This window comes from Falco biarmicus, chromosome 3 (genome assembly GCF_023638135.1).
Source record: "Falco biarmicus isolate bFalBia1 chromosome 3, bFalBia1.pri, whole genome shotgun sequence".
NCBI classification, from domain to species: domain Eukaryota; kingdom Metazoa; phylum Chordata; class Aves; order Falconiformes; family Falconidae; genus Falco; species Falco biarmicus.
In genome coordinates, this window is record NC_079290.1 from 110,453,586 (window position 1) to 110,481,413 (window position 27,828).

The window sequence follows — 27,828 nt, forward strand, 5'->3', positions numbered from 1 at the left end:
TTCAATCAAAAGGAAGCCAAGCCTAGTAATGAATAATAACATCTTAAAAAAAAAAAAAAAAAAAAAAAAAGGAAAAAAAAAAAAACCAGGCGGCGAGCCCGTGGCTGCGCGGCGCGTTGGGATGCTGCGGGCTCTTATTGGTCCCTCGGCCCCGCCGTGGTACCCCCTTCCCCGGCCGCGGATAAAAGAAAGGAGCTGGAGCCTATCACAGCTCGCTCGTCCTCCCCACGGCCCCAACTTCAGGCTTTAACAACTTCCAAACCCTCCATCTGACACCCCCCACCCCCCCCCCGGCCCCCACCCCCCCCCGACCACTACTACCCCCCCCCTTCCCCATCAGCAGCATCCCTTAAGCGACCGGCACCAACCACTTTAAAAAAAAAAAAAAAAAACAAACAACCACAACAAAAAAAAACCAAACGCAACAACAAAATAAGGGGGGAAACTCGGCTCCCCACGCCCCCCCTCCCCCCCCCCCCCCCCAGCCCTAAGCCCAGCCCAGCACCGAGGCAACTTTGGATGTGTCTGCTTCTCCCGGCAGTCTGGGTTACATTCCTCCGGAGCGCCCGCTCAGGCCGGTTGTGACATAGCCCTAAAACTTTAAGAGGAATTTCTGGTGGGTGATCCCCCCCTTTACCCACCCACCCCCTTTTTTTTTTTTTTTTTTTTTTTTTCTTCTTTCCTTGGAGCAAAGATTTCTCCCTTGTTTTGCAGCCGCGGGCTGGAAGAGAGAAGCACTTCGGCTCTGAGGAGACACATCCCCACAGCCCCCCCCGCGCCGCCCCCCCCCGGCTCTCCCGGGGCCAAGGGGTGCCCCCCCGGTTCGGACCGGACCCTCTCTGCTGCCCCGACCCCCACACACACCATGGCAGCTCTGCCCGGGACGGTGCCTCGGATGATGCGCCCGGCTCCGGGGCAAAACTACCCTCGCACAGGCTTCCCCTTGGAAGGTAGGTGGGGAAAGCACCCCTCTTCCCTGCTCCTTCGCCAGCACCCCGGGATAACCCGGGAGGGGACGGGATGGGCTGCCGGGGGTGGGGGATGCAGCTAAACTTTGCAGCCGGGCGGGGTTCCCGATCTGAGCATCCAACTTCTCGCTAATATTTAGCCCCTTCCCTTCCCGCTGTAGCGGCTGCCCCCCGCGAAATTACCGGGCTTCGCCTTTTTTTATTATTATTTTTTCCCCCTATTTAAAGTCATTCCAGGCATCCCGCAGATTTTGGGGGCAAATTCTCATGGGTTAGGTTGCTTTTTAGGCTTGGGGTTGGGTTTTTTTGGGGGGTGGTGTTTGTTGTTTTGGTTTTTTTTTTAAACCCGCAAGTGTCCCGATGCTTTAATCTCCCCGAAAAGGTGGGGAAAACCAACCCAACTCATTTATTTCAACTTTTCTGCGGGAAAATAAGGGCAAAAACCTCTAAACGGGGGGTACTTCCAGCTGCGGCCAGCCGAGATGTCCTTGGCCGGGACTGGCGAGGGGAGAGGGGGGGGGACTTTGTAGCTGTCACCTCGCTAAGTGTCATCCCCACCTCGCAGTGCATCAACTTCCCCCGTCATCTGCTTTTTTTTTTTTTTTTCCTTTGTGTTACGGGGTTATTATTTCTAGGCACACACCACAAAAAAAAGGCAAAATTAGAGCAGGACCCCTCTCCCCGCATTTATTAAACAGGAAAATTTCATCCTGACCGTGATCAAGTGGCGAAACTCAAACCTGTGGAAAACCACGCAGGCTGCAAAACATACAAGCTGGGGGGATTTGTTGAAGTGCTTTTCTGTAGCAAATGAAGTAAAACAGACGGCAAGGGAAAGGATCAAAGGATTACAACAATATTTGCACAACATGACTGGGAATAATGAAAAGAGAGAGCGGCCGGCGGTTTTAGTACCTCTTGAATGTAAAATTGGCCACTCGAGTGTTATCTGTCGATAATGATATATCCAGGGAGTGCTGGCCAAGTGACTTGGAATTAGTGGTGCATGATTCTTGTTAAATCGCGAGGCAATTTCTGGAATCGACTTTTCTTTGTATAAAGAGAAAAATCACCCCCCTCGCCTTCCCTGTCCCTCGCCCCCTCCAGCCTTTCTGCAAATTACCCAGCTGAGTTCTCCCCCCCGCCCCGCCTTTTTTTTTTTTTTTTTTAATTTCCAGCCTGTGAAATCGCATTAATCTGCAAGATCTACATTGCGAGATATTAAACAAATTGGGGAGGGGGGTTAGGGAGCCGCTGGTCCCCGCTCCGGGCGGGGATGCGCTTTGCAAGGTGTCGGGGAAGCGGCGCTTGCTCCGCACCTCCCCAAGCCCCTTAACAAAACCCACCAAAACCACCACCACCACCACAACAACAACCAAACCTAAACTAAAAAAGCCCCTCGAGGGTATTTAAAAAGCTATTTCCAAAAGTTTGCTGGGAAGCAGATAGCTCCGTAATTTGAAGCAAGCGTAGCGCGCTTTTGGGGGAAATGGGAAGTTTGGGGGGGGCTTTGCCATGCGGGTTTAAATCTTCCCTTATTTAAAAGGTCGGGTATGAATTAAAATATAGGTGTGAAATGCCAAAAATATAGGGATAGAGACAAACGTAGCGGCCACCTCGGAGAGCGGGGTGACGGGCGTGTGGGTCACGGGCTGATTTTATTTTCCATCTATCGCTGGGAAAAGTCTTCCCCGTGCTGCCGGGACAAACACCCGGGGGAATGGGCAAGAGGTTTCTCCCTTCTTCTAAACTTTCAAATACCGGGAGAGAAGCTGAAGATGTGGGGAGGGCTGTGCCCCGTTTTGCTGGATTTTCCTTTCTTTTAACTTTTTTTTCCCCCCTTGTTGGGTGTTTTTTTTTTTGTTGTTGTTGGGTTGTTTTGGTTTGTTGTTTTGTTTTTTTTTTTTTTTTCCTTGCTCTCCAGTTTCCACCCCGCTGGGCCAGGGCAGGGTGAACCAGCTCGGCGGGGTGTTCATCAACGGTCGGCCGCTGCCCAACCACATCCGTCACAAGATCGTGGAGATGGCTCACCACGGGATCCGGCCCTGCGTGATCTCCCGGCAGCTGCGGGTCTCCCACGGCTGCGTCTCCAAAATCCTCTGCAGGTACCAGGAGACGGGCTCCATCCGTCCCGGAGCCATCGGAGGCAGCAAGCCCAGGGTGAGTGCAATGCGGGAGCTGAGCTAAACCATCTCCTGATGTTAAAAAAATGAAATATTTCTTTGGGGGGGTGGGGAGTGTATTAAGATTTTCAAATGGGTACGCAGGGAAAAACGGGGAGGAGGGGAAAGGGCTTTAATAAAGCTGCAATTTTCAGGCTCGGATGGGTAGAAACCAGTGCCGAGTTGAAGGCTATGAATAAATTAAAGTGATTTTTTTTTCTCCTGTGCAACAAGTGGCGCGCGTTCAAGCATTTGCTTCGGCCCCGGTGTTGGGGAGGAGGCGAGCCGGGATGTTTTGGGGAATAATAAATCCCTGGGTGTATATAACCTCACTAAAAATAGCGTCCCCTGCACCCCCTCCCTGCCTCCTTCTGCCCCTGGGGCTCAGGATAAGTCCATCCTGGGTGATCTCTTTGGCCCCCAAAGGATCTACTTTTAGGATGGCCAACATTTGGGAAAGGAGGGCCTTTCCCCAGCTTAATTTTCCTCCTTTTCCCCCCTTCCAGATACTTATTCTCAACCCCAAAACTAGCAGCCAGGGCAAGGAGGATTGCACTGAGCTGAACACCTTTTCTTTTTCAATTAAAAGCGCTTTTTTTTCTTCTCTCTCCCCTCTCTCTGCACACGCGGGCACACACCGGTGTCCCTTGATCACAAAAGCAGGTTGCAACTCCCGACGTAGAGAAGAAAATCGAGGAATACAAACGGGAAAATCCTGGGATGTTTAGCTGGGAGATCAGAGACAGGCTCCTGAAGGATGGGCACTGCGACCGGAGCACCGTGCCCTCAGGTGAGAAGGCAGCTTGGCCAGAAGGACACCCTGATACCCATAGGAACATGGAGGGAAATTATTATTGCCACCAAAAATGTTTCCAGAGGCTACAGCCATCCTCTCAGCCTCTGCTTTGATAAGGGAGGAGGGGGAAAAACCCACCTCAAGCAAACTCACAGCAGCAAATAAACAGCAGGTGAGGGGGTGTTGTGCCCTGGCCGCGCTGCGGTCTGCTGGAAAAACACACACAAACAAACCAATTTTCCCAACTTATTCCAACTCCCTTGAAAGCCAGGTTCTCTTGATACAGAGGGAGCCGGCATGCAGGCAGACCCCAGCTCTGGCGTTACAGGGGACCCTGGTTGCCCTGCTGGGACTTGCTTCCTCAGTGAGGGCTGCAAAGTGGCGTTTCCATCGGCCAGGGATCCCCATCACCCGAGGAAAGATACCCTGTACCCCAGTACTGGGCCTGCGGGGGTGTGCTTAGGGTCTGCTGAGCTCTTTAGGTCCTAGCTGTGAGTTCCTCTCTGTTTTGGGGGGGCTGAGACTCCTCTGTAGGGCACCTCTCCCCCAAATCAGGACAGGGCCCATGTCTGAATCCAGGCTGTGAGGTTCTGTCTGGGACTGGGGTGGTAGGTGGGTATCGGGGGCCCTTTCCCTGTTACAAAGACGGTGGTAACCCTGGGGGTGCACACTCTGGGGTGTCCCACCGGCTGCGATGCTCCCTGGGGTGTTGCACACAACCGGGTGCCGCTTGTGCCAAGCGTCTCAAGGGGACGGCGACAAGTGCGTCCAACTTTGGGCATCCACCTTGGCACCTGAGTGAGCTCAGGGATGTTTTGGAAGGCACAGAGGACCAGGCAGGTGTGTACCCCTGGGAAAAGGGGGTGCGGGTGCCCTTCGTGCATGTGTGAGGCCTCATGCCCAAGTCGTGTGGCCCCAGCTTGGGTTTTCCTGGCCAGCTCCCACCTTGCCTTCCCAGGCAGCTTATACTTGCCTTTTTGTCTTTGACTGTCTGAGGTTTAGTGAGTTCGATTAGCCGTGTGCTACGCATCAAATTCGGGAAGAAAGAGGAAGAGGAGGATTGTGACAAGAAGGAGGAAGATGGAGAGAAGAAGGCCAAGCACAGCATAGACGGCATCCTGGGTGACAAAGGTAAAGGTGGCTGTGCGTGCCCCAGGGCTGGGCTGGAGGGGACATTTGGGAGAGGGGACGTGTCGCTCCCTACCAAGAGTAAGATGGGATGGCTCCAGAGCCTCTTGCATTTGTCCTTTTGGAAAATGAGTGATGGCAGAGCGGAGGGTGTGATGCAGGGCCCTGGGAGGGGACGGTGGTACCCAGCCCTGCGGGCTGAGGATGCTTTCCCAGGAGGAAGAGCTGTTGGTGTTTTGCTCTGGATCAATTATTTATAAAGGGGGAAAGGAGATGGCAGGGGCGAGGCATCTCTGATTCCTAAATGAATTTGTTAAACAGATTTCTCTCCTGCTCTCTAAGTGGTCCCCTGAAACACGGGCTGACAGTTGACCGATTTGGCCAATCAATATCAATTAGAGAAGCAAAGATCGGCGCTGCGCTGGGGCTGCCGCAGAGCCACCGGCGCTGGGGAGGTGCAGAGGGGAGGTAGGGGATCCTTGGATCAGAGGAAATGGGGGATCTGCACCCCTAAATGGAAGCTGGGTAAACAAATCTGGCTTTTGTGATGAAAGGCTTAAGGCCAGGCCGGCAGTGGGGGAGAGCAAGGGCCCTGTTATCGTCTCCCACAGTTGGCACTTCCATCTCATGGGAGGAAAAATTAAACTTTTTCAAGCTCCTGTGCTGGAAATGTGGGGTGGGGGATGAGGCATGGCCGGAGCCAGCCATTGTGGCACTTGTAATTTGATTTTTGGCAAGTTCAGTGGAGGCTGAAGTTCCCCTTCCCCCCCCCCCCCCCCAAAAAAAAAAAAAGGGGGGGGGGGAGAAAGGTGGCATTTTTAGGAGGCATAATTGAGGTTTATCAATGAGTGTGTTTGCAAAGAAGGGGAAGTTTTGAGCAATGGGAGGGAGGAGCTGCTGTATCAGCCTGGGCAGAAAATTATTTCCTCGTGTCGCAGAGCTCAGCGCTTCTTTTGGTGGGGAAATGGCAATTATCCAAGTCTTGGGGACAGGCATCAGGAAATTGGGGGTTGCTATTTTTCTCCAAAATTGATGGTAAAATGGCGATGGTCCGGGCCTGTCAGGGTTGTGTCGGTTGGTGTTTTGGGGGATTTGTGATATCGTCAGTGTCGGGCCAAGAGGGACGGGGTGAGAGGTATTTTCCACATGGAGAGGGTCTCCAGCCCAGGGGTGGGAAGCAGGGAGGGATTGCTCATAAAGTTTCTCAATAGCTACAAAGTTTTCCTCATTTTGGGAAGGCCTGGGTGAGTGGGGAAATACTAAAGTGGGGGGAATTTGGGGCAAGAAAAAACTTCTCCGTGTCACCATCAAACGTTACTGGGAGTTTTAAATGAAGGTGCACAAAAGGGGTTTCTTTAAGGATCTGATCCTTTTTTTTTTTTTCCAACCTTGAAGATGAACTTCACTTACAAAGACCTTCAAGTCTATTGAAGCTTTATAAGTAAAAGATTCCTGACCACAAAAGCAAACAGTAGAAGAAGAGGGGGGGAAAAAAAAGAGAGGAAAAAAAAAAAAGGGGGGGGAGAGAAAGGGGGGGGGGAAAAGGGGGGGAAAACCCTAGGCTGCCTTAAAAATGGAGTAAAGGGATGGGGGAGGGAGGGCTTGTCTATTCTCATTCAAAATTCTGCAAGGAGGAGAAAAAGTTTGGACAAAGGGCCAAGGAAGGGAAGAAAGGGAGATAAATTATTCAAAACTCCCTGCTGTTAGATAGTTTTGTAATATTATAGGACCGTCTGTTGGAAAAAGGATAGCCGTTGGACGTTGCAAAATGTTGCTTGTGATTTGGAAACAGGCGATGCTCATTTGCAAATCGGGGCTATTGTGCCCGCGAAAAGCTCCCCCCCCATCACTTTGGGGTGTTTTTAATTGGGGGTGGGGTGGGGGTGTTTGTCGGATTTTTGGGTTTAAGATTTATTTTATTAGAATCTCACCGCTTGAAAAAAAAAAAAATCGTTTTTAAACTGCTGATTTATTATTTTTTTCCCTTGTCCGTGCGTGTTTTCCCCATCACCACCCCCAAAAAAGAGTGAAGGAGCCGGAGGCTTTTGATTCATTAATAACATGCAGAAGTGCGTGTTAATAAGCAAAACAAAACGCTCTCTTCTTCCTCCATGGGTAATATCGCGGACAAATAAACCACGAGCCCCCATTTCTTTATGAAACCAGCCCGGTTTGAATCGAGGGCTAATTTGGGCAAATTCCTGATGCCGGAGCCCGCGGAGCGCCGCGGTACCCCCGAGCGCGCAGGCTCCGCTCCCTCTCCCATCCCTTGAGATAAATCCCCATTTATCAGTCGTTATTATTTTTTTTTCTTCCCCCGCAATCGCGCCTTGAGTCTGTAGACTGCGGAGAAATCACCCCAAAAAGGCTCCGATTTGGGGGTTTGGCGGGGGGAGCATCAGGCGCAGAAGCGGCGAGTTGGCAGCGGGTTGGGTCCTGCGCCGCGATCCCCCAGATAAAATGCGATTAAAAAATAACCATTCATTTTTTTTAAATTTACTGCCGTCAATGTATATATTTTCGCGTCCGGAAAAGTTTTAATGGCCCTATTAAGGTAATTGATGATTCAACTTGTAAAAGACTCGGAGGCGGTGAGTGTACATTGTATATTTTTCATTTTAATTTCCCCCCCCCACCCCCCCCCGGAAAATAATAGTCTTTAGCGATTTATTCTCCCCCTGCCCCCCCAGTCCTACCGATTTTCCTGGTCTGCAATGAAATAAAAATAGTAACGCGCTTCTGACACTTGTTCTCTAGCTCTGTTTTTACGGAGTGGGTTTGAGTTTTGTTTGGGGGGTTGTTGTTTTGTTTCTTTTATAACGCGTTTTTATTATTATTGCGGATGGGAGGGAGAGGGGGGAAACTTTGTTTTGGCCTTTTTGCTCTTGACAAACGCCTTTGCTCCATTTGCGGGTTCTCCTTGCGGGGAGCCGGAGGAAGACAGCCCTAAATGCTCTCTCTTTTTAAGTGTTAAAGAAAGCTTCCACCCTGCGCCTGTTTCTTTCTATCGTCTGCTTGGCATTTAATAATGTTAAGACTTATTAGAGCTGGTAATGAAAACTGTGGCTGTTGAATAGGGAGCTGTGTTGGAGAAGGGTGTAATAGCTCCAAGGCATGCTAAGAAATGTATTTATCCCCAATCAGTACTCACTCTCTGAGTTCCCAGCACAAACGTTAAGTTGAAGGGTTTTAAGGCAGATTAAATTGAGCCTTTATTTCTTTGCACTTTCATCTTTAAACGGCTCACTCCAGCTAGCCCTGGGCATATATTCATGAGGCTTCACTTTATTTTTTTTTTATTTTTTTATCCTTGTTAAGACGGAGTTGTTATTATTTTTGGTTGTTGTTATTTATTATGACTGGTGGGGTTTATTAGGGAGGGTCACGCGTGGGTGATGCGCTGTTCTCCCACACCCCGCAGATCCCAGGTGCTGGGTGGGGATGGGGGGTCCTTTGGGCAACCCCAAACCTAAGGGGGTGCTGGGGAAGGTGCTCAGCGCTTCGTGCTGGAGGGGCGGGGGCGAGGCCTCATCCTGGCGGGGTATTAATTGCAACCAGACGCGGGTGAAGGGGAGGGGGGACGGTGTGTGTCGGTGGGGTTATGGGGAAGGCGAAGGGAGGAGAGGGAAGTTCGGCAGCTCGCGTGTCACGCCACGGTCACGGGTGGGGGCAGCCGGTCCTGCGCCCTGTACCGCTTCGGGATGCAGAGCAGGATGCCGGTGAAGGATGCTCAGGGCTTGGGCGGTGCTGGCAGGGTACCGAGGAGGGGGGGGGCATCGGGTTATGTCTGGAATGAAAACAGAGATTTTAAATTAATTTATTTCTCTGAACTCCTCTTGATTGCACGGACTTTCTCCCAACGATCGATTTTTGCTTCGATACCCACCCTCGCCCCGTGGCAGCGTGGAAAATAATGCATAGGGTGGGAAAGCCGGGAGGGAAAGGCGAGGATGGAGGGGGTGTGTGTGTATTTTTATGGAGGTGGGAAAGGCGTACAGGTGCGAGCAGCAGTGGGGGGGTTGTTCGGACCCTTGGAGGTGATAACAATTTAATTTGGTAGCAGCCGCTGCTGCTTATATAGGGGTTTGGCGGGGAGGGAGCTGTTTGGACTGGGTGTGCAAGGTCCTGCCAAATTTAATTAGGCTCGGAGAAGGGCTAGGGGGAAAGAGGGGGGACCCCCCCCCACACCTGGAAAGGGGCTTTGTTTCCCAAGCTGGGGGTGCGGGGGTGGGAAGAGGGGATATGGAGTCAATTTATCAGCAAACAATCTGCATTGATTTAAAACCAACAAGCGCTTTCTCTGTAAATGTATGTTTAGAAGGGAGATGGGGGGGGGCGGGGGGGGCGAGAATAGACACTTCATCAAATCAAGGGATTACGAAAGGTTGGCAATCTAATCAAACAGAGACCAGGCGGGATTTGTGAGTGTTGCGAGTGGGATCAGCTCTAATAATGGGGGGCAGGAAAGAGATAGGGTAGTGTCAAGCAATTCATTGGCTTTAGGCTGAGTTATTCTGTGCATATTTCAGGGAGAGAGAAGAGGGAAAAGGAGAAGAGAGGCAAAAAAAAAGGCAGGGAGAGGGAGAAGGAAGGGGGGGCTGGATGTGAGCACACACGGAGCTTACATGTCACAAAAAAAGCTGAGACAAATGAGGTACAACAATAAACACAGATAACAATTACAAAGGCAAACAGTGGCTTTTGGGAACAAGTAGCTGCAGAACCTGGTCTACATAAACAAAGTAGGCAAATGTTTGCAAGATAAACTCCTTCCTAAATCAAGTGTGACGGGAAGGAGAGAAGAGAGGAGGAGAGATAAGGTTGGAAGGGGGAATAAACGAGTATAATCTAATACAAGACGTTTTAAAAAACAAACTTAAGACAAGGATGCGGGGAGAGAGGTTCAATTATACAGTAGGAAGTGAAATAATATAAGGGAGATGTTTGTGATCCAGGGTTTGTTTGGTTTTTTTCCTTTTCTACATAGCCCCCCCTCTTCTTTGGGGGAGAAGAATAGGTTCAATTACAGAGCGGGGAAAATATAAGGGAAATATTGATATCAGAAGCGCTGGCTGGCAGGTGGGGTGCCCGGGGTTCAGTTCGGTCGGGAAAGGAAATACATTCTAGGCATTATAATCTATAAATTAAAGGTGGATGGTAGATTACATTGTACTGGGAGGGTTAGGAAGTAGATATTTGGCGATGCGGGGGAGATGGATGCCGTGATAGAGAAGGAGAGGAAGGAAGCTGGAAGGTCTATTTCTAATCCCAGGCTTCGCCCGTAACTGGGGTAGGAGAGAGGAGGCAGAGATTTAATTAAGCAGCAGGAAGGCCGTGAGAGAAATGTGTGATCCAGGTGTGTGCAGGGGTTGTTCGGAAACAAACAGATTCCCCAAAAAAGCCTGCTCTTAACCCCCAAATAATTTAAAGAAGTAGTTTAAGGCTGTGCTGGGGCTTATTCTCTTTTATAGAGATATGTATATATGGATCTTTCCAAATGAGAATTGTATATAAGAGGGGAGAGACGTGTCTGCAGTGTGGTTAAAGGAATTAGATATTTACCAGTTTGAAATAAGCCTGGTTATAAAAAAAGGGAGAGAGAGAGAGAGAGACACTGAAAAGATGAGACGGGAGAACACTTCAAACGAATTCATCATCTGGAGTGGTGAAGGGGAGATTTAGAGACAGTATTGGGAAGTTATTTAGATATTAATAACATATTTTCCTGAGGCGTCAGGAGTGCCTCCATACGCACTTTTTTCTCGCAGCTATTTGGCTGGGTGAAATATGGGAGACCCAAATGTTGGGAAGAGATAACACAATCAGCCTAGCCCTGGTCCTGTGACTGCATCATAGCATTAAACCCGGATTAACCTCCCCTTTCTCCCCCTCCCCCTCTCCCCGTCCCCCCCGTCCCCCCCCACCCAAGCCCCCCCGAGAAGCTTTCCAAATTTTTCAGGGGAATTTACATGGCAGGATTTTAAAGCACATATAACACTAGCCTTAAAGCTGTAAGGTACTTACTCGAGCATTAGGGTAAGGCGGGGGGGGAAGTATCTTTCTGAAAATTACGTTTGCTACAAAAGAAATAAGCAAATAAGGGACCCTCTTAAGACCTGAGCTTTAGAGATATTATATATTTATAGAGTCTATTCTTAAATATATATATATATATAAAGAAGCCCATTTCAGTCATCTGCCACATTTCTCTCCACTGCTGGGTTTTGCTTTTTTTTTTTTTTTTTTTTTAATTTATTCTGAACTTCAGTCTGATTTGGGCTCTGGGTAGGGGTTTTTTTGTTTGTTTGTTTGTTTTTTGGGGGTTTTTGGGTGGGGGAAGAAGCTGGGGGGATCCCAGGCCTGGAGGCAGCGGAAGGCTCCGGGACAGGGAGGGGGAAGCCCTGTGTTCCCGAGTGGGAGCTGCTCATGCCCGGCCGGGCATCGCTTCCCCCTCCCAGGAGCCTGAAGATGCAGGTGGAGCAAGCAGAGCCCTCGGGGGCTGGATTTTGGGGGGCTCCTGGTCTCCCCCCTCCCCTATCAGCCCAGGAAAAAAAAAGAAATGAAGGAGTTGGGAAGCGCAGGTGCAGCTCACGGAGGGAGGAGAGGTTGGGGTGGGGATGCGGCTTTGCCGGCGTGCCCTGGGGTGGGAGGTTTGCTGCATCCCCCGCCCCCCCCCCCCCCCCCCCCGGCCTCCCAGCTTGTTCCCCCCCAAAAAAAAGCCCTCCTCCTTCCCAGGTCATCCCGACCCGAGGATGGTACCCGCTGGGGAGGGCTCGCCTGTGCGCTCGCACTTTGCATGATCTTGCCACAAAAGAAATTAGATGTCAGCTAATGCATGTTTATAAAGACATTTGTCACCCGGAGTTGGGGAGAAGTGGGGAAGAGATACGGAGGTGTGGGGGAGGGCGAGGACCGGAATCGGAGCTTTTTTTTTTGCTTTTTTTTTTTTAAAGGCAGACTATGAACGTGCAAGTGATGGTGATAAGATTTTGGGGGTACAGTCTGGGGCTGCCCCCTGCACTGGAGCGGACCTCAGGGCTGTCGGAAGGGAGAGGGAGGATTGCAGCTCCTTGGAGGGGCTGGGAAGGGGGGGAGAAAAAGTAGGTGAGGAAAAGTAGAGGCAGCTTGAGGAAATTGAGAAGCTTATAGTCTTTGATCCTTGGATGCTTTTCCTTATCAGAAACATTTGTGGTGACACCGGTACAAAGGAAGTTCATCATATTACAGACTGCTAGGGCTGCTTGCAGGAATCACTGTCTATTAATTAGCAGGCGCTCTGTCTTGTGGGACATACTAGATCTGAGGCTACATATTACTTGCTTGGATGGCTCTGGGTCCTGTGATGAATTGTTGTAAAGGGCCGTTGCTGTTTATAGGCTCTGCAGGGATAGCCAAGGCAGGGGGGAGGCGGGGAAGGACCCTCGGCTCATTCATGAAATATATCTATATCTATCAATCTATAGCCGGAGATGGGGAGGGAGAGGGGAAGGGGGTCGCTCATTCATGAAGTCTGTGGCTGGGGAGACATCTTAGCTCATCCATTTTGTGCGCGGCTGCGGTCCCGGCCGGGCTGCGCAGCTCTGGGGCTCCCGGAGGGTTTGGGGCTTGAGAGGAGGGAAAGGGCTTTAAAATAAATAAATTAAATAAATAAATAAATAAAGTAAAAAACCTAGCCAAGTCTTCCTAAAGAGAGGACAAGTGACGCGAGGAGGTCGCGCTGGAAATGGAACGTTTCCCTCCCCTCAACAGCATCCCACCCGAGGGATGCTCCCCTTGCACCTCCACCTGTCAACGTTAAAAAAAAGGGGGGGGGGGAAGAGCTGGGGTTCAGAGAGGTGGCTGCCTCTTCTATGGCTGCTCGGCCCCCCGCTGCCCTGCCCCGCTGGAGGTGGGCTGGGAGGAGGCGGGGAGGGCGCGGAGGGATGCTCCACAGCCCCGAGGGATATTTCGGGGGGGCTCGGAGGAGGCAGGGGAAACACGAACTATTTTTACACCCGCTCCCCCCGCTTCGAGCTGGCCGTCCGCTGCCCCCGGGCTCGCTCCTGCTCTCTGGAAGAGGGAGGAAAAACCCTTCTTGGTTTTCACTCTTGTTTTGGGTTTGGTGTCCGTCGTCCCCGTCCCCGTCCCCCCCCCCGTCCCCCCCCCCCGCGTTGTTGCTGTTGCTAAAATTGGAAGGCAGCACTCTGCCTGACCCTGGGGAGGGGGCTGAGGGCAGGGCTGCCGGCGGGGCTCCCCTCGGGCGAGGTGGGGGCGGGGGGGGACGACACCCGGCAGCCTTCAGCCTTCACTGCCGCCTTTGTCCGGAGACCCTAAAGACCGCGGATCAAAGTGACCTGGTGGCATCTTTAAAAGAGGGAGAGGGGAAGCGCAGAGCCGGGGGGAGCCGCTTATGAAACCGCGGTGCCCAAACCTGGGGGGGGGGGCGGCTGTGTCCCCAGAAAATGTTATTTCCCTGTTTTCCAAGGGAAGGGGGGAAACCTGCCCCACTGCGGTTTCCACTGGCGTCCAAATCTAGAGTGGAGGGGAAAGTCCGGAGCGCCAGCAATTCTGTAATTTATTTATTTATTTATTTCGTTTCCCATTATGGGGACTAATCGATTTGCATTTTTATTGGGAATTAAAGGAGAGAGAGGAAAGTTGACTCGACAGGATTGCTCAATGAGAAGCTGCTTTTGAGCAACTCCCCTCCGAGTGGAGTTAAAAATATTCGGGTGATTTTCGCATCGCCTAAAGTTAGAAGGGTCCTTAAATAGTCCGTGAAACTTCCCACTGTTAAACAACTTCGTAAAGATTTTTTTTTTTCTTGTAAAAAAATCATACCAGATCCTCGTCTTGCACTTTAATAAAGATCCACTGGCTGCATTATTTTGCATTTGTAAATGTATAAGCATCTTTAAAAGGAGAGGGGGAAGGTACAAAGGACACTTCGATGTCGAGGGATATTCAGGGGACAGTCATGTTTAAATTCGCTACAATTGTCTCCGGCACATTTGATTGCTTGGAAAAAGAAAGAAACACTGACATGAATAGGAATGGGGGCTGGGGGGGACGGGATTAATAGCCCCCAACCTTTGTATGGTGTAAATTATCCAGAGAGGGCAGATAGCCGGAGCTGCCGGTGATGTTAAAGGACTGTATATATATATATATATATATGTATATATATACACACGTATAGACTCGCGTATTTAGTAAAAGGCTGGCGCTTTGCAAAGGGATTCGTTATTTTTCCGTGCAGTAACTTAATTCTTTTTAAGCACTTTCCCCAGTTGTCGAGAAGATGCTTGTTTGATGCTAAATAGCAGCAAATTGAGCTATTGAGCTATTTGAAGCTTTTTTTTTTTTTTTTTTAAGAATGTGAATATTTGGATTGTACCTTGTTGCTCTGTTTCTTTTTCCTGGAGTTTTCCCCTTAATCTCCTTCCAGCCACAAACCCTCCCTTGTGCGTGCGGCTGAATATGCTCGCAGCGGGTAAGCTGCAATTTCCATTCCTGAAACTCCAGCATAAGGAGGAGAAAAGTTTGGAGGTTTTAACAAATGTAGGTGGTTGTTGTTGTTGATTTTTAACAAACGAACAAAATAACTCAGATCTTGCCGCCCCCTATTCACTGGAGGAGTGTATGTAAAGAGGGAGAGACGGTACAGCCCCAGATTAAGACGCATCTGAAGGACGAAGGGATCCAAGATTGTTAAATCCAAGTGATGTTTTGGGGAAAATTATACATACATATATAAGTATATACATAAAATGTCAAAATCTCCTTGCTTCTCAAGAAAAAATGCTCAAAGGTTAATAGTGCAGAGATGGACAATCTTCCCCAATTCTGCTTGGCAAGAGCGTCTCAGCAAATCTCTGTCAAGGGGGAAAACAGGGTGGTGGTAGTGAGCAGTTGCTAAAGAATAAAATAACTTGAGCGCAGAGCAGAAAGCTGGTTGGGTTTAGAGTTCGGTTGCAAAAAGTCAAGTGTCCCCCGCGGAGAAAAAAAAATATCCCCGTCAACGCCCCCCCGTCAGCAAGGAAACCTCAATATTGGAATTATTTTTTCCCTGCGAGGCAGGGAAGGTAAAAAGCGGAGCCGAAACCTCCGCGGCCTCGCTCCTCTCCCGGCTCTGCGACTTCGTGAGTTTTCTCTCCGATTTTAAACTTTACCCAGGCTGAATTTGATCTTTTTAACTCTTTTACCACCCCCCGCCTCTCTCCCCCCTCCTTTTCTGACGGTATTTTTTTCTCACTCTGTTTTCTCCCCTTAACCTCCTCTCCCTTTTTTTTTTTTTTTTGTCCGCCTTTCATTTGAAGCGAGGCTTTACAGCTTGCTACACTTTCTAAGTGCATCAATAGCCACTTTAGAAATACAAACAACTTTTAAAGATAAAATAACCAAACCAGAATGGGACTTTCAATGGGGGAATAGTTGTTGTCCTTTACCATGGAGTGTGCAGCCGCCTCTGCCTAATCCAGCTTTCATTTTCACCGACAAATGCCAAGAATCTATATCTGTCTCCCAACCCCTCGGGAGCTTGATTACACGACAAAAGGCTGCCATTATCCGCAGGAGAAAACAGGGAGGGGACACGGGGGCTCGGGCCTCTGAGGATGAGGGCATCTCCAAACTATTGACTTAGTGGATGAAGTCAAGAGCAAACACGCTGAGATCTAAAGGGGGGGGAAGGCGCTGGCGGGTAGGGCGGGGGGGGGGGGGGGGGGATGCTCAGGGAAGGAGCAGAGGAAAAGCAGTAGAAAGTGCTTGAAAGTAGCGCGGAAGGGGAAGGAGAGAGTTTGGGGGGGGAATTAATCCAGCTGTGGAAAGGTTTTGCTCCCTCCCCACCCCAGAACAGGTTGATCGGGGAAAGCTCCCACTGGCTTTCTGTTATTCCCGCCCCCCCTCCCCCCTTCTCTCGTGGTGAGATTTAATTTTTTTAAAAGCTCTTCTCTACCTTCCCCGTGGGAAATTTGGGTCTTTCCTCCCGCTGAGAGGGAATTAAAGGAGGAAAACCCCAAGTACTGCTTCCCGAGGGCACGGCCGGGATGGTGCGGGGTGTTCCCCCCCTCCCCCGACCTGTGCATCCTCCCCGGGCTGGGCGCAGGCATCTCTCCCCAGGCTGGGGATACCACCAAGATATCCCCGCAGAGTTTTTGGTTGGCACAGGGCATGGGGAAATCCCCCCACTCTTTCCTTGCTGCAGCAGCACGGAGACGGAGCAAAACCCTGGCGATTTTCTCCCTAAACTGGGAGTAAACTGGGTCAAGGTCTCGGCTACGCGTTAGGCCGAGGAGCCCCGCTTGCTCCCCGGGCTTGGCCCCGCAGAAGGGCTGTGAATCGGGGGGTGGTAGGGTGGTCGAGGGGTGATGTGGTGGTTAGTGAACCTGCCTGCAAAGCCCCAGCGCGTCTGGCAGGAGAAGAAGTCCCCCCACACCGCTGCTTTTCAGGTTTAACTGGCTGCGTTTTGCATGACTGCCTCATTAGCCACTGCTGAGCAGGGATTTGCGGTCCAGGCTCATCCCGGCCCGGCATGGACAAAAGTTATTTTAGCCCTATCTGTAATTTATCTGGCTCACCTAGGGAGAAATCCTCCGGGTACGGTGAGTCCTAGAAGCCGGTACCAAAGGAGTCCCACCGCCCTTAATTACTCTTTAATCAACCTAGCGCAGTGGTCCCTTTAAAGAGCTGCATTTGGTGCAAGAGCTGCGTTTAAGCATCTGCTTCCCGGCCGAGGCTGGAGAGCCAAAAACCTGCTCCAGCTTAAGGGATTTCAAGGTGTGGAGCGTGTGTTTCAGGCTGGGCCCTGCGAGCATCCCTTTCGCTGTGAGCACAGAAGTGTTAAACAAAGGAAGAGGGTGGCGGGGAGGTGGGAAGAACCTGAAGGACCCGATTTAAACTACAAAGGCACAAAAGGAGCCTAAATTCATCTCTTAAGGGGAAATTCATCCTTGTGGAGAGCAGGTTGGGTTCGCAGAGCTCCCATCCGCGGGCTGAGGGGCTGGCTGGGCTTCCCCCCCTTGCACAAGCCCAGCCGGATAGTTTATTTGAGGTTATTTTACTTTTCTTTCCCTCCCCCCTTCATGATACACAGAAAAAGGCGGTGAACCTGCTGGTGGCAGCGGGATGCTGATCTAGGACCGGGGTGGCGAGGTTTCCTCGCCGAAATTTTGCTTTGCTTTGGGAAAGCTGCACGGCATCCCTCGGCTTTGCGGTCCTACGGACAGTTCACTGCCTGGCAGGGAAAGAGCAGCTGCCGTGAGAGACAGAATAAGTATTAGAAGAAAGAAAGGAAAAAAAATCCTCGTAATCTTGGGACGTATATAATCTACGTCTCCCTGAATCTCAAAAGGCAGCGGGCCCGTCTCTGATTTATTTTTACGCTAGCCTAGTTTGCATCCCAAAGAAGTAAACTGCTATTTTTAACCACTGGTTTAAAGCTTAATTAAAAGCCCCTAAACTGATTGTTTTGAAAATTGATTTAGAGGAATTGCCCCAGGGCTGAGACGCTATCTAAGCCAAGTTGCAGTCCCAGAGCTCGCAGTGGTGGCTGAATCGTTAACCCCGGCGAGGCAGGAGTCGCCGGGTGTGGATGACACACGGGCCAGCGGGGTCCCTACGCCCTCTGGAAAGAAAGGTCCTTTTGTTAGTCCTGGCTACTGGCTTGCTCGGGTGGATCTCCGCTGGTTTCCTGGAGTTACGAGCTTTAATTGAATTAAGGGAAGCTCTGAGATGCTTCTGACAGAGGGATAGGAGAGCTCTTCCTTTCATCTGCACATCTTTGGGACCGTCGGGGTGTGGGAGGGGGGATGCAGTAGAGAAGGGCCACGCCACCTCCAAAAGTGGGCTGTGCTACGGGGAGGCGGGGGGGGGGGGTACGACAGGTTTTTTGGGGCCCAGACCCCCTGCCTCCCCCGGCCAGCCTCCCTTTTTCCCAGCCATCTGCGCCCGGCAAAGCCGCCCGAGATGCTGCCGAGCCACCGCTGCTGTAATTATCTTCAATTGCTTCCCCGGGAGAAGGGGTTTTACCTGCTTAAAAGGGGTGAAATGAAAGTTGGTTTGAAGGCTTGGGGAGGGGAGGAAGCGGGTGGGAAGGGAAGTGGCATTTCAGCCCCGTAATTAGATGTAAACAAGAATAGAGACGGGGCTCCATGGTCAGACAACTTGATTGTTAAGGGATTAACACCTAAGTAAACCAATAAAAGCTCCGCGTTGCTGGTGAGAGGGCTGCGGGCCAGGCAGGGGCTGTGTAAGACTATCAAGGCCTAATGGGCTCCCCCCGGCAGTGCCAGGGCAGCATATTAATAAACCCCCGAGAAAACGGCGGTTTCTTCCCGGCCCGGACACGTGTGGGGCCACCCTAGCAATTTTAGGAGCCTGGTTTGTGAGGCTCTTGGCAAAGGTTTGAGTTGGTGATGCTGTTTCTGCTGCCTGGGAAGCCGGGGGTGATTCCTGTCTCTCCTTTGGGATACTGCAAGGGAGGCACCCATCGTTACCCGGCACCCATCGCCCTATTTATTAGGGGAATAAATGAGTTAAAGGGGATCTCCTATCCGCTCGTATGGGACAGAGCACTCCCGTCTGTCACCACCTCCACACATGTAAGTCGGATGGTTTCTTTTGTGCAAGGGCAACTGCAGGTTCCTCCAACCCTTTAGTTTCTCCATCCCTTCTTAATAATAGCTTAAAAAAAATTAAAATCCTTCAGAGCCAGCTCAAGCAAAACCCTCCTGGGCGTAGCTCTCCAGGTTTGCTTCCAACTGGGCTTTTGTCGTCGTTTCTTTTCCTCCCAGATCACCCTCGGTTGGTATTTCCCCCCCTCCGCCTTCTCTCCAGCCCTGGCCAGACTGTCAGTGGATGGAGGTGTTTAACCTTTGGGGCAAAATATAAAAAAATCAGGCCTGGCCTTAAGTGATGTGGTGGTACCTGTAAGCCTGATTTCCATGGCTTTCTGCCGGCGCGGATTTGAGATTGAGAGGTACCTGAAAGGCTCAGAGTCAAACTGAGTTCAATAACTTGGGTCTGTTTTGTTTTCCTCCATCTCCCCAGCTTCCAGTGGTCTCTTTACTCCGCTGGCAGGGCTAATATCGGAGCACTCTAGGGTGTGGGTATTTCTTCCTCCTGATTGCAAATAACCGAAAGATTAGCACCAGCAGCTGTTTGGAATTGGAACAATGGAGAGACCTAGGAAGTGGAGAAATTGAAAAAGGAGAACCCCCCTCCTAATCACCCAGCTCAAAGTTCACCAAGTCAGACTGCATGACTTAACGTGACCTCCACCTCGGCTTCATAGGGCTGTTTGCTTATATGAAGGTTGGGTGGAGGGGGGGAGACAAAAAGCGAGAGGGGAGGCGGGGTGTGTGTGTGTGCGTATGGTGGGGAGTTTAATGAAATTTCCTACAGAAATGTGAGGTTATTGCGTGGCTGGACGGTCCCCTTTGGCTGCCGGGTGCTCTCGGTCCCTGTCCCGTAAGGCGGGTTTAGGGGGTTCCCTACACCCCCGCGGGGGGGGGGGGAGAACCCTCTCCATCCTCTTTAAGGGACAGCCCCGAGGCTCGCCCCCTCCCTAGGGGAGGGAGGGCCCGATCCTCCATCCCGGCAAACCGCGCTCCGTTCCTGCAGGAGGCGCCGGGGCCGGGCGGCTCCCCCTGGGCAGCGGCACCCCCGGCTAGGGGGGCTCCCGGGGGAGTGTCCCCGCTGTGGGGCGGGGGGCTCGGGTTCACACAGCAGCCCGGCCCTGCGCTGGCTGGTGAAGTGTGAGAGCGGCTGAGCTGTCAGGAGGGGTTTGAATGGGATCCCCTAATGGATTTGACTCGGAAATCTCGACTTGACCAGTTTTTTCCTCTTTAAAACAAACTCATTAAACTTGTCAACACTCATTAGGGCCTTAAAACGCTGAACTGGAGTCACTGGGGAGAGCGGTTGGTGGGGGGCTGCCTCGGGAAGGGGATGCGGGGGGGCAGCCGAGCATCGCCTCCGCGCCGGGCTGCAGCCGCGCTCCCTCGGCTGTGCGGGGCGGGAGGAAGGCGCTGCCAGGGAAATAAACGCCTTAAAAGAGAAATCAAGGGAGGAGAGAGGGAGCCGGCACGGGGAGGGGGCTGTGCCTTAGAAATCGGGGCATCTCCGCACCCCCCCGGCCTCCGGGCTCGGCTACAAAGGAGGCGCCGGGGAAGGGGAGGGCTCCGCCGGCTGCCCGAGGGGCCGGGCCGGGCCAGCGACTTCGGTTTGGGGACATTCCCGGCGATTTGGGAGCGTGTGTGTGTAAATAGATCGGTTGGGCTGCGATTTCTGCAATTGCCGGGGGAAGGGGGAATGGGGGGGAACGGAGGGGGAAAGGTTAGAGCCAGCTTTCAGCCCTAAATCCCCTGGAAATGAGCCTGGTCTCCGAAATTCCTTCCCAATCCCCCTACCCAAAATATTTTGAGAGCTGTAAAATTAGGCGGAGATCATCTTAATTCTGTCGGCAGGAGGAAAAAAATTGCTTTCGGCGGGGGGGGGGGGGCGCAATTAAATGTTGCGCATTTCTCCATCTCTTTTGAATAGAGGTTTTGTTTGGGGTTGGTTCAGTTGTGTGTTTTTTTTTTTTTTTTTTAAAGGGTTTATTCTGATGCTTTTCAAGCCTCGGTTCCCCTTTAAGGGGAAAAAACCCACCCCCACCCCTATTAAAAAAAAAAAAAACAACCAAAAAAACCTTCGAGACCTTCTGTTATTCCCCTCTCTGAGAATGAGAACATCAGCTATTCAAGCGTATTGATGAACTCCCCCAAAAAGTTTATTAAGAGAAGCGAAAACAAAAGGACTAAAGGCCGCAGGCAACTGGACAGACAGTTTATAAACTAAGGTCCCATTGTCCCCCTGAGGCAGATGCATGAATACCTCTGAATGGGTCCCTTTGGAGTGACAAGATCAAGCCAGACAACAGCATGTTAAAAGGAAGGAGCGCTGTTTCTCTTTCTCCAACCCAAAGATCTGCTCCCCCTACTCCTCCTGCATTAATGTACATCTGCAGGGGGAGGAATAAATAGCTCCTTAGGATCTGCGGCCTTCGGGGTTTTTATTCTTCCACCCCCAGCACTGGCTCTTTGCACCATATGCTGCAGATCAGCCCTCCTTTCTCCGCAGCCTCCAGCCAGGCAGTCGCCTAAAATGATCCCCAGCAATCGCAAACTTTCTTCCTCCTCTCCCTTTCCCCCCTCCTCCTCTTTCCTTCCCCCTGCCGCTGTTAAAATCACGATTTATGGCCTGCTTGTCTAGGAGATCCCTCGTGGTCAATTAGGTTTGCACAGAGCAATTTAACTAATAGGCTTTGATGGATTTATTTTATTTTATTTTTTTTTCCCCTTTCCCTGGGATATTGGCCTTGCACTGTCAGAGCGCAGTGGCAGGGAGAAACGCCCCAAGCATCCCATGGAGAGGGGCAGAGGACAGAAAACCTGGCACTGAGTGCCCGGAAAAGTCCCAAAATTAATGCCCAAAGCTGCAGGTCTGCTCGCTTTCACCGACTGCTCCCAGCTCCAGACTGTGTCATGGCCAGAGGAGACAGGGTTGAGTAGTGTTTGGGTAAATTTGGGTAATACCGTGCAGCTTTGGTCTCTCTCCCATAAAATTGTGATGAGGTGTACGAGCGCTCGGTTCCCTCCCTTCACCTCTTTCAGATGTTTTCCACCTTCATTAAGGTTAATTCAGAAAAGTTTTAAAATGTTTTGGAAGGGGAGAGTGGCTTTAATGTGTGTTGGCAGTTGTCGGTGTTTTAGCTTTATGATCTCAGGGTATTTTGTTGCCTGGACAGTAGAAAAAACAGGGAAAGAGTGAGTTTCTCATCACTTTGGCCCTTGAAATAACTTCTAGGGTGCAGACTGCAAGAAATAGCCCAGGTGGGGCGCAAACCTGAATGCAGAGATTTTCCAGCCCACCCAAACACCTCGGTCCTCGCCTTCATGTCCTAGTCCTGGGTGTCTGTGGGTCTCCTCCATCCTTATTACATAAAGGGGACCCCTCCGAGGTGAGAGTGTCTTGGCCCAGCTGCCGTAGCGGCTGTAACAGCATTTGGGGGCCTGATAACTCGCATGATGGATCAGTCTAGCTGGTCTCTGGCACTCACAGAGCCTGTTTGCACACTCATTAACAAGACACAGCTCTGAGCACTGGGTTGGGAGGTCAAGCGATGATAATAATAATAAAATTACCCCCCTTTCCCCAGCCTCACCTTCCCTTCTGCAGCAGAAGAGTTGCTATTTCATGGCTGGCTAAAGTCAAACTTCCCTCAAGGGGGTTATGCGACTTATGACCCTCCTAACCTGTACTTAGTGCTTTCCAAAGGAGATGTGCTCCTGGAGAGTTGACCTGAATGGAGATGGAGCCACAAGGGCAAAACCAATCTATTTAAAAAAAACCCCAACACCCAACCCAAACCCAGAAAAGCAACAGGGAGAAGAAATACTAAGCGAAAGAAAAAAACCAGCAGCCAAACCAGAAGTGTTTCCCAGCTAGGGAAATACCTGATTAATCAGTGAGGATGATAGTTCCTAGGGGATTGTAGGAACCCCAGGTGCAGTTTTGGTGACAGTCCTGTTTAACTTTTTGCAAACCCAAGGAAGACTTTAGCAATTGACAATCATCCCCATCTTCAGCTGCAGTTTAGTGGTGGTAACGCTTTTCACAAAGGGACGGTGTGTATGTGTGCACGCAGTGACAGCATCTTACTGCCTCAGCCCAGCTCTGGAATAAACCTATGCACTTCCCTAGTCCCAAGCCCTCATTTTCAGAGAAGCATGACAATTTGGTCCCATGCTAGAATTAATTAAGCCTCTGACCCTTCAAGCAAATGCGTCCATATTTGATTTTATTGATACAAGTAATCCCATCGGCTTCAATGGACCTACTGATGGGCTCAGGTTTTTGCCTGATGGGGGACCCTTTGCAGCCCCTCAAGTGCAGGGATATTTTTATTATTTCCTTTTGGGGCTTCCATAAGGTACATTTGCTTGAAAGCATCACAAATGGGGCCGGGGAGAGGAAAAAAAGAAACAGATGAGGAACTGACGTGATGAAAGACCAACAGATTTTGGGTCATTCCTGTTCCCGTAGCAGCTCCCTGAGGCATTGCAAAGGCAAAAAAGAAATGGGAAAACACAAAATCAAACCAAGGAGCCAGCTAACCAGGCCAATACCCGCAATCCCAAAGTCCCATTTAGCTGCTTGCAGGATTATCACTTGTTGCCGATTCAAAACCAGCAGGTGTTGTCAGCTATTTATGATCACTGTTATTTATCCAGTGCCACTGGTGTGCCCGGCACTCGGCAGCCACGTACAGATGAGAGCCAACCTCTCCCCTGAGAAGATACCAAACTAAATTAGACTTAACACAGCGGCAGATATTAATACACAGCATATGGGAATGAGGGGAAAAAAAGAAAGGTTTGAATCCACCAAGATCATGCAATCTCCAGGCATTAAATACCGCACCCATCGGCTTGTTATTTCCCATTTTATAGGAAATGCAAAAGAAATAGATCCATGTTTAGGCACGGGGAGCCTGCAGTATGAGGGTAGGGACTGAGGCAGGGCATCATGCCTTGCTTTGTGGACGGAATGGCTAAATATTATTTGCTTTATGGGCCAGGACTGAGATTTGCAGCCGGTGTGTTAGGCAGTGTAGGGATGCACAGCCAGAGCCAGCTTGTGGCATAGAAAAGAGCCGGGGGATAACCGAAGTGAAGCAGCTTGCCCAGGTTCACATGGTGTATCAGCGGCAAAGCCAAAGCTGGAACCTTATGTAAATATTACTAAGCAGAGCCCCGTCCACAGCCTTTTTTCTTCAAAACCTGGTGGTTTTATGCAGGAAAATTCCCATGGTATCTGCAGAAGTTTTACCCAAAGATTGAATATGGACCGGGAGATTTGGCTTTTTCTTTTTTTTTTTCTTTAGAGGCAAATCAGCTCACAGAGCAAACAACTAGATGCTACTTGGAAATAAAACACATTTCCAGCTTAGGCCTGCAAAGGCTTACGTTCGTGGGCGACTTTATCCAAATGAGTCATCCCATCCCATGTCTGTGAGAGGATTCCCCATGTAAGCAAAATTGACCAATACGACATTTATAGGGATTGGGCCAGGCACCGGTAAGAAGCACTCCCGAGCCGAAGGAGGCTGCGCAGGGAAAGAAATCAGCTCTGCAAAACTTAAACAGCCTCCTCCTCTCTTACACAAGTAATGAACAGAGGAACTGGTCGCTACTTAGCTGGCAGTGGTGTAAAATGCAAAGTGACTCCCCGTGGTTGTTTGAAGAAGGCTGGACCCTGCTGTAAAGCTCCATAAACCGCGCTTCCCCCGCCAGGTCCTTCCCCCCATCCTCTCCTCCCCAGCATGTTTTAAACGATTTTGGATTTTAATGCAGGGCCCGGAGCTCATTCCTTCGTATTCATGGCATCAAACAAGAGGCTGCTGCCCCCAGCTGGGTTCCTTGAACTTAGAAGCAAAGCTCTACTCAATATTACCTTAATTAATTAACTAAAGAGACAATGGCTTTTGAGGGCTCACCTCTGTTTCCAGGGAGGGGGGCCTTTTGACAGAGCCCTGCCATAAACTAATTCCAAGTTCCAGCAAGAAGTCATAGGGGGAAGAGTTAAGTGACACTATTTACTTGTTTACCGAGACAATTTATGTCATATTTGTTTTTCCCCACCTTCCCTCTGCAGCACTGAAAACTCTGTTGGGGGTGCAGGGGGAAGGAGGAGGAGGAGAGAGTATTATTTGCATTAACCACTGAAATCAAAGCATATTCCCATCTGAAAAATACCACTTCATAGCTTTTGGTATCTTCTTTTTTAAATTTTAATTTACAAAAACTTTTTGAAGCTTTCCAGGTTCAATATAACAAATCTGAGCTTTGATGCTTTAAAAGTGCTATAAAGAGCTACAGGCAACATCACAGTTAACCAAAAAATATATATTTAAAGGCTCCTGTGAGCACTTGTATCTCTTCTGACTGTTGTGGGTGGTGGTTTTTTTCATTTTCAAGCAAGCACTGAATAGATGTTCACTGGTTTATTCCACTCAGTAACAGGCATTTTGTATTTTGTAGCAGCAAGACAAATATTTTAAAAGGTCACAGTGAAATGTGACCAGCTGGAAAATCTATCTGGGAACACATATGTCATATACTCACCAGCGCATTGTTACTGGATTTTGGGTCACCCTACCCCAGAAGAAGGGCAATATGATCAGGTTTTTTTTTATAGGTGAGGAAATTAAAGCACAGGCTAGATAGGTGTGTCCCATTGGGAGCTCAGAGTTAAAGAAGGAACTGAATCTGCGTCTCAAGGAACAACCTCCTCCATCTCCACAAATCATCTCCATGCTGAGACTCAACCCACTCACTGGGTCAGATTCTCAAATAACGTAAAATGGCTTTGCTTCATGGAGTTTTGTAAACTGAGTAGATAGCTGACTGTGGATTTGAGGAGGGGCTTTTGGTATTTGGGGTCTGTGATCCACAAGCTCTGCATCTCCTTTTTTTTAATACACTTTTAGGTGTAGCATTTTGATTATTTGGCAAAGGATTCCACCCTCCACCCAGTTGTGTTGGTAAGAATCGTCCATGCCGATACATCTAAGAAATCTCATGAGGTCTGATCTAGAAATATGTTCCTTACACGCAAGGAAAACAAGCTATTTCACAAGAGATTCCTCATTTGGATCAGAGAAGGGATCAGTTACTCCCCCCCCTTCCCCATATCCATACGTTTTTGGTCTGGGTTTCATTGCTCGGAACTTAGATTGGTGCATGAAAAAGATGTTTGTGTGTATTTCAGAGCTCTGGGGCATATGAAAACATGATCATTCATAACCGCATCTCCCAATTTAAGGCATGCAGTTTTGGAGGCCTAGGTTTAGCCACTGAAAATTTGGTCCTTATTGTCTCATGTCCCAAATCTGCAATTACTTATGTGCATATTTAATGTTACACATGTGAGTAGCCTCGCAGTATGAAACACAGACACGATTAAGAAGATACTTCCACTACTACCTCCTACAAAAGTGAACAGCTGAAAAAGGGATCATTAGCTCAGTTAGCAATAAGTGTTCCCCAGGGTGCAGAATCTCCTTATACACCCATTGTAGCAGAGCTGTGCTCACACGCCAAGTTTAAGGGAGAGATTCTGCCATAAACCAGTGAATTTGATGGACCTGCTTTAGCTTGTACCAAATAAGGAACTTCATCTGCAAGCTCTAGATATTGATTAAAAAAAAATATTGGATTTTTATTTCAGCACCACCAGGTTGGTTAATCTGCAAACATGCAACCTAGTCCTGCTTTGTATGTGCTGTCTATTTTGTCTAAAGACCATGGAACTGAACCGTGGCTCTGAAGACTTAAAATCTGGCTCTTCCACTGGATTGCTTTGCCTTTGGCCAAGATGCTCCCCCTCTCTGTGGCCCTGTTTCTGTTCCCTTCTCTGTCTTGTCTGACCAAGGGTAGTCTCTTACCTTGTGTTCATTCAGTGTCCAGCGTAATGGGGACCCAAAATGACCAAGCCGCTTCATTCTTGCAGTAGTAACATGTATCACTGCTGCTCTGGTTTAACTAAATGTCTCCTGAAGCTGGAGGACGTCTAAGAAACACCTAAGCACTGCAAGAGCCACTGTTAATAATTCAGTAGGTGAATGTGAACCAGCTCTGGAGTAGTACTTCTTCACCACATTGCAGAAATAGCCAAGATGTTGTAACTGTCAAGGCTCCAAGGAATTGCTCTTAATAATTATCGGTTCCTTAAGTCTATTCAGTAGAGGCTGTTGCCATTTTGGGTATTTAAGAGTTTGCCTCAGGGAAAGCTGCCCCGTTGTAGTCGTACTCCTCTTTTTGCACTAGTTACACATCAGTCGGGATCTTCAAATAAGCCCTTGCTACAACTTGCACTGCCTTTGCTGTCACACAGTGATGTGCAAGGAGCCTGTTGATATTAATTGTGAAGCAGCATCTTTACTATTTCATGATCAAGGTTATATGTCATCATGAGAAGCGTCGCACTTCTGACTGCTCATGACAAACGGTCATATCAAGGGAAAACTTGGGCTGTTGGTGATTTCTACGGGGCTTGGCTGGCTTTGATTCCAGCATTCCCTCCAGTTGCCTGCGTGTTCTTGCCATTCAAGCCTCTGATCTTTGCGGGAGGCTCGGAGGGTTGGGCAGGATTGTCTACTTGAAACGCATTAGAACAAAAAGTGACATCGGCAGTGCCGCTGTCACTTTGTCCCTCCTCTCTCCGGGAACCATAAGCCTCGATTAGAGTTGTGTGACTTTACAGTTTCCATTTCCTCACTTCCCAGTCACAAATATGACAACAGAGCAAATGACAGCAATTATTTTCAATAGTAGGAGAAAACCTCTCTGGAGCTGTTCGCCAAGCTGATCTGAATCGATGCTCCCCCAGAAAATGCAGTGGCAATGGCTAAGGGGGTGGCAGTAAACATTGATGGGCGTCCTCCTGTCCCATTTCTTTGACACCTTCTCTTCGATCCTGATTAGGGCTGACCTGCTCGTGAAAACAGGGAACTTTTAGCTTATTCTCTGTATTACTGGGATTATAAAATTATAATTTCTCAGACCGCTGGGTTCGGGACACAAGTCTGATTTCCTCAGGGTTCACCTGAGACTGACCTACGTGGCTCACGTAGGATTTCAATTTGGATTCAAGCCAGGGACCCGAGGGAGAGAGCAGCCTGCTGCTAGGAAGAGGATAGAAAGGATGTCTTGTTTATTGGTGAAGCCACCTGGCTCCCTTTACCCAGGCA

At 49.8% G+C, this 27,828-nt stretch overlaps 1 protein-coding gene across 4 annotated transcripts in view; it reads left to right on the plus strand.

Moving 5' to 3' along the window:
- Positions 1-865: 865 nt before the first annotated feature.
- PAX7 (paired box 7) overlaps positions 866-27,828 on the plus strand; it is a 100,435-nt gene continuing 73,472 nt past the window's right edge. For 2 of the 4 annotated variants that reach the window (XM_056332157.1, XM_056332160.1), the window contains exons 1-4: positions 866-950; positions 2,893-3,128; positions 3,791-3,920; positions 4,929-5,057. In XM_056332157.1, the coding sequence (XP_056188132.1) occupies positions 866-950; positions 2,893-3,128; positions 3,791-3,920; positions 4,929-5,057 (580 nt within the window). Of the gene's footprint in view, positions 951-2,892; positions 3,129-3,790; positions 3,921-4,922; positions 5,058-27,828 lie in introns of all 4 variants that reach the window. The other 2 variants (XM_056332158.1, XM_056332159.1) reach the window with 2 other exon arrangements.